Source organism: Hydra vulgaris, chromosome 01 (assembly GCF_038396675.1).
Source record: "Hydra vulgaris chromosome 01, alternate assembly HydraT2T_AEP".
NCBI lineage: Eukaryota > Metazoa > Cnidaria > Hydrozoa > Anthoathecata > Hydridae > Hydra > Hydra vulgaris.
Window position 1 is genome coordinate 17399668 of NC_088920.1, and position 6693 is coordinate 17406360.

Sequence of the window (6693 nt, forward strand, 5' to 3'; positions counted from 1 at the left end):
TACAAATAACTTCTTTCTGATAATCTATATAATAAACATTTCTCAATTAAAACTTTTATTTTCTCAATTACATCTTACGATTTCTTATTTACAACTTTCATGTTCTAAATTACATCTTACATTTCTCAATAACAACTTTCATCTTCAAAATTACATCTAACGTTTCTTAACTACATCTAATGTTTCTTAATTACATCTTACATGTTCTAAATTAAATCTTATGTTTCTTAACTACAACTTTCAAGTTCTCAATTACATCTTGATAAGGTGTAGTCACCGCAATGAGTTAAACTCATTACGGCATTTCGAGTAAACTTGTACTTCGGCACTGGAGAAAAAATTTCCCCAGTGCCGAAGAGTATTTTTTGAGGGGAAAAACCGTACTCTGCTGGTATTAGTTACAATGTAAAGTTTAAGTCGAACTTGACTCAAGTTCGCTTCTTGCATTCCACCCTTAATATTGGTTTCCATTTTTTTCTGTGAATTTTTTTTTTTCATTCTTTTTACAACTAGAACATAGACTTATACCTAATATTATAATTATCTTGAAGAAAAATTATAACAGAAATATTTTTATCGTATTTTAGGCTAAACGTTTAAATATGTATATATTTTATCAATATATCTTTTATTTGTGTTAATATTGCAATAGTTTGAAAAATAGGATAAAGCGGGGTAATAAGATCAGAGGGGCAAGAAGATCTTTTTGAGCAGTGCTAATACTAAATTCCTTTATGCTATTGTGTAAATAATAATTTACTAAGTTTTTTATGATATATATTTACTTACTACGTAAGCGAGTAGTTTAAATCATTTCTTGGACTAAAGACTAATTTTTTACCATGATTAATTTGGTTTTTAATATCGATGTTTTTCACGGTGGCTTTTAATTTTGTGCGAAGTTTATGAAAAACTTTTCCAATATCCGTGTTCCCCAGTTTTTAATTAAAAAGTCTATAACAAGTTGTTTGCTTTTATTTTTCTTGAAAGTAAAGAACTATCTAAGTTTAGTAAGTCCTTTTTTATTGTTACACATTCTACTTAAGTAATATTTAGACATAAAAATAATAATTTAAATGTCATATTTATTTTAGCAAAAATCATGGAGTCATTGAGCCGTCCAATCAAGGTTTTGACATTTTAAACATATACCTTTAAAATTACCTTGCACACAATTTTTTTTGTTATACTAGCAAAGGTAAGACTTATTTGAGATACTTGTTACAAAAAATTTTATTTATTTGTTTACTCAGAGTGTAAAACTTTTATTTTAAAACAAGTAGGTCTTAATGCCCTCCCTGACTAGTAAAAAATGGCAAAACTCTCTAATAAATTTAAATCAGCTATAAATTTCAGTATTAATATTTACCTAATTTATGTTTTAATTTAAATTTAAATTAGTTAAATAATTATGACCAAAATTAAAAGCAACAAAAAAATAAATTTTGTAAATAAATTTTTGAAAATAAAAGTTTTTATTTTTTTTAGTATGGTTCGAACATACAAAGCTTGAAGCAGGGAGAAAGGAAATCCGTTTCGAATAGCCAGGAAATGATAGATATCTGCAATTCTGTTTTGAATAAAGAAGTGTTAATAAACCAGGCATCCAAACATTTAGGGTGTGACAGGAAGCTCTTTCGAAAAGAGTAAACGGTGATCTATTAGTCGACTCTCATCCAGGACAAAAAACAGTTTTGACCTCACAGCAAGAAAAAGAGGTGTCAGATTGTTTTATTTTAATGGCTGATTGGGGATGGGGTTTTAATAGAGGTGAAGTAAACGATCTAGTACAAGATTTTCTTAAAACAAACAGTATTGATACATCATTTATAGATTCTCGACCAAATAAAGGCTGGTTGCATATCTTCTTGCAAAGAAATCCCAAAATTACACCAAGAAAAACTGAACATTTAAGCAATCCAAGAAGCCATGCTGAATATCCTGAGACCATCAAAATTTGGTTTGATCTAGTCAAAAAAACATTAAAAAATACAGGAATTAATAACCTTCCTAGTCAAATATTCAGTTCTGATGAATCAGGGTTCATCACTGACCCAAAGGAGCAAATTATATTAGCAAAACGAGGTGCTTCTCGAGTGTCGCAACGCATTGGTGGATCAGGCCGGGAGCAAATTACTGTCAATTGTGCATGCTCTGCCTGTGGGCATGTATTGCCACCATATATTATCTACAAAGGAAAAAATTTGTATATGGACTGGGTTAAAGGTGGCCCTGATGGAGCTGTTTATACTAGTAGTAGTAAGGGCTGGATGGAGTGCTTTCATTTTTTAGAATGGTTTCAAAGCATATTTCTAACCGCCCACGTGTTCTTATACTTGATGGTCATATTTCTCCAATTACCTCCCCACTTATTAATTTGGCAAAAAGAAATAATGTTATTCTCCTACGCATTCCTGCTTATCTCACCAATCTTCTTCAACCTTTAGACACATTAGTTTTTCGACCTGTAAAAAGTAAATGGCAAAGTTTGCTTATAAAATATGCAAGAATACATAATGGACCAGTATCTAAGAAACATTTTCCAGGACCAATACGTAACCTTTATCAGAGTTTCTTTACTATGGAACAAGTCAAAAGTGGTTTTAAGGGAACTGGCATTTTCTCTCTTAATAAAGATGCTATTGACACACGCTTATTTAATCAGTTTTTTCAGTCACCAGTAAAGAAACCTACGTTCTCCACTAATCACCTCACAAGATCATGTTCAATGCCTAATCTTTAAAGCATTTGTGTTAACGATGCTCCCATTTCAACATCAGTATCAACTGATTCATCATTACCAATTTCTACATCGACTTCCTCTATCAAAGATATTTTACTTAAACAATTACATTCTAAATGTGCAGAAACCTCTCTTCATGGAAGATCTGCACGTGTTAAAAGGTTTCGCTATGATGAAAGTTTAACATCAGAAGCGTGTTTAAAACGAACAAGAAAAGAAGCTTCAAAAAAACAAAATAAAACAAAATTAAAGAAAAAAAAAAGTAATAAAAATAAAGGTGATCAGTGAGTGTGCGGAGATAAAGGTGATCAGTGAGTGTGCTGCGATGTTTGTGACATTTGGTACCACGTAAAATGTACTATGATAACTGAATTAGATGATGTTAAAGTCATGGAGAGAAAGTGTAGTAATTTTTCTAAGCTTTTGTAAATATATAATCTTAAAAATTATTATTTTTAATTGACTCCTCTTTAACTATTTGTTTTCACACAGTTTTATGATATTTTTAAGTTCGTCAACAGGTTTTTAATTTTATTTAAGTATTCTTAAAATATGATCAAGTAAAGTGTACAACCCTCTCATTTTAGAGAAGGTGAAATCTTACATGATTGTAACTTTTAAACATAAGGTTATTTGATCAAATTAAAAAGCCTGCTGATAAGTTTAAACGTTTTATAAGATAGTAAAAAAAAAATTATTAACTCAATGCTCCCACATTTTGAGTAATAGTGTCAAATTTTTGAGATATTTCAGCTCCCAGCCTCAAACTATCACAATATAATACGTTGAGAATAGAAACTTAAGATAAATTAAAAATAAGTTAAAAAAGAAATGATTATATAACTATTTTACAAAAAAGACAAGATATAGGATAATGGTCTCTAAAAGTTTGCATATTTTGACGATATATGAAATAAAAAATAATTAAGTTTATTTCATTCGTTTTTGACTCAAAAGTAAACCATAATGTTTCAAATAGTTTTTACTAAAGATTTTATTATATAAGTAACACTATGTTTTTGTTATTATTAAGAAAATAGAGTTACTTACAAAAAAAAAAAAAAATTGCAAATGTCTAAGGGAGCCATAGATCCATGGTTAGTCACCACACACCACTAATTGGATTTGAAATTTATTTTATTTATATAATGAATAGCTATAGACAATAGATTTAACTTTGTATAAATTATTTTGTCTATAAAGAATTTCTTCAATAGTCAAATTATAATGTATACCTGTATTACTTATAATTTTTTGATTGGCATATTTAATAATAATTTCTTGAATACTCATTATAGCTTTCTATTCACTCACCGACGAGTCCGCATTTTTTTTTTTGTGGAGGCCAAAACTTCACAGCGCTTTTTGAAGCAACTCTTTTGATCGTACAGCCCTGAAATTTTACAAATAATCTTTTGCCGACTAACAATAGCTATATTTGTTACATTTGATTCAATAAGAATTTAAGATTTACGATGTCTATAGCTATTCATTATATAAATAAAATAAATTTCAAATCCAATTAGTGGTGTGTGGTGACTAACCATGGATCTATGGCTCCCTTAGACATTTGCAATTTTTTTTTTTTTTTGTAAGTAACTCTATTTTCTTAATAATAACAAAAACATAGTGTTACTTATATAATAAAATCTTTAGTAAAAACTATTTGAAACATTATGGTTTACTTTTGAGTCAAAAACGAATGAAATAAACTTAATTATTTTTTATTTCATATATCGTCAAAATATGCAAACTTTTAGAGACCATTATCCTATATCTTGTCTTTTTTGTAAAATAGTTATATAATCATTTCTTTTTTAACTTATTTTTAATTTATCTTAAGTTTCTATTCTCAACGTATTATATTGTGATAGTTTGAGGCTGGGAGCTGAAATATCTCAAAAATTTGACACTATTACTCAAAATGTGGGAGCATTGAGTTAATAATTTTTTTTTTACTATCTTATAAAACGTTTAAACTTATCAGCAGGCTTTTTAATTTGATCAAATAACCTTATGTTTAAAAGTTACAATCATGTAAGATTTCACCTTCTCTAAAATGAGAGGGTTGTACACTTTACTTGATCATATTTTAAGAATACTTAAATAAAATTAAAAACCTGTTGACGAACTTAAAAATATCATAAAACTGTGTGAAAACAAATAGTTAAAGAGGAGTCAATTAAAAATAATAATTTTTAAGATTATATATTTACAAAAGCTTAGAAAAATTACTACACTTTCTCTCCATGACTTTAACATCATCTAATTCAGTTATCATAGTACATTTTACGTGGTACCAAATGTCACAAACATCGCAGCACACTCACTGATCACCTTTATCTCCGCACACTCACTGATCACCTTTATTTTTATTACTTTTTTTTTTCTTTAATTTTGTTTTATTTTGTTTTTTTGAAGCTTCTTTTCTTGTTCGTTTTAAACACGCTTCTGATGTTAAACTTTCATCATAGCGAAACCTTTTAACACGTGCAGATCTTCCATGAAGAGAGGTTTCTGCACATTTAGAATGTAATTGTTTAAGTAAAATATCTTTGATAGAGGAAGTCGATGTAGAAATTGGTAATGATGAATCAGTTGATACTGATGTTGAAATGGGAGCATCGTTAACACAAATGCTTTAAAGATTAGGCATTGAACATGATCTTGTGAGGTGATTAGTGGAGAACGTAGGTTTCTTTACTGGTGACTGAAAAAACTGATTAAATAAGCGTGTGTCAATAGCATCTTTATTAAGAGAGAAAATGCCAGTTCCCTTAAAACCACTTTTGACTTGTTCCATAGTAAAGAAACTCTGATAAAGGTTACGTATTGGTCCTGGAAAATGTTTCTTAGATACTGGTCCATTATGTATTCTTGCATATTTTATAAGCAAACTTTGCCATTTACTTTTTACAGGTCGAAAAACTAATGTGTCTAAAGGTTGAAGAAGATTGGTGAGATAAGCAGGAATGCGTAGGAGAATAACATTATTTCTTTTTGCCAAATTAATAAGTGGGGAGGTAATTGGAGAAATATGACCATCAAGTATAAGAACACGTGGGCGGTTAGAAATATGCTTTGAAACCATTCTAAAAAATGAAAGCACTCCATCCAGCCCTTACTACTACTAGTATAAACAGCTCCATCAGGGCCACCTTTAACCCAGTCCATATACAAATTTTTTCCTTTGTAGATAATATATGGTGGCAATACATGCCCACAGGCAGAGCATGCACAATTGACAGTAATTTGCTCCCGGCCTGATCCACCAATGCGTTGCGACACTCGAGAAGCACCTCGTTTTGCTAATATAATTTGCTCCTTTGGGTCAGTGATGAACCCTGATTCATCAGAACTGAATATTTGACTAGGAAGGTTATTAATTCCTGTATTTTTTAATGTTTTTTTGACTAGATCAAACCAAATTTTGATGGTCTCAGGATATTCAGCATGGCTTCTTGGATTGCTTAAATGTTCAGTTTTTCTTGGTGTAATTTTGGGATTTCTTTGCAAGAAGATATGCAACCAGCCTTTATTTGGTCGAGAATCTATAAATGATGTATCAATACTGTTTGTTTTAAGAAAATCTTGTACTAGATCGTTTACTTCACCTCTATTAAAACCCCATCCCCAATCAGCCATTAAAATAAAACAATCTGACACCTCTTTTTCTTGCTGTGAGGTCAAAACTGTTTTTTGTCCTGGATGAGAGTCGACTAATAGATCACCGTTTACTCTTTTCGAAAGAGCTTCCTGTCACACCCTAAATGTTTGGATGCCTGGTTTATTAACACTTCTTTATTCAAAACAGAATTGCAGATATCTATCATTTCCTGGCTATTCGAAACGGATTTCCTTTCTCCCTGCTTCAAGCTTTGTATGTTCGAACCATACTAAAAAAAATAAAAACTTTTATTTTCAAAAATTTATTTACAAAATTTATTTTT

General features: G+C 29.9%; 1 protein-coding gene across 1 annotated transcript; it reads right to left on the reverse strand.

Annotated features, from left to right (window-relative positions):
• Positions 1–5384: 5384 nt before the first annotated feature.
• On the reverse strand, positions 5385–6388 carry LOC136074166 (uncharacterized). The gene is made up of 2 exons (XM_065786471.1): positions 5885–6388; positions 5385–5822 (listed from the first exon to the last, which is right to left on the reverse strand). The coding sequence occupies exons 1-2, from the start codon at positions 6386–6388 to the stop codon at positions 5385–5387; spliced, it is 942 nt and encodes a 313-aa protein (XP_065642543.1).
• Between the last annotated feature and the right edge of the window lie 305 nt (positions 6389–6693).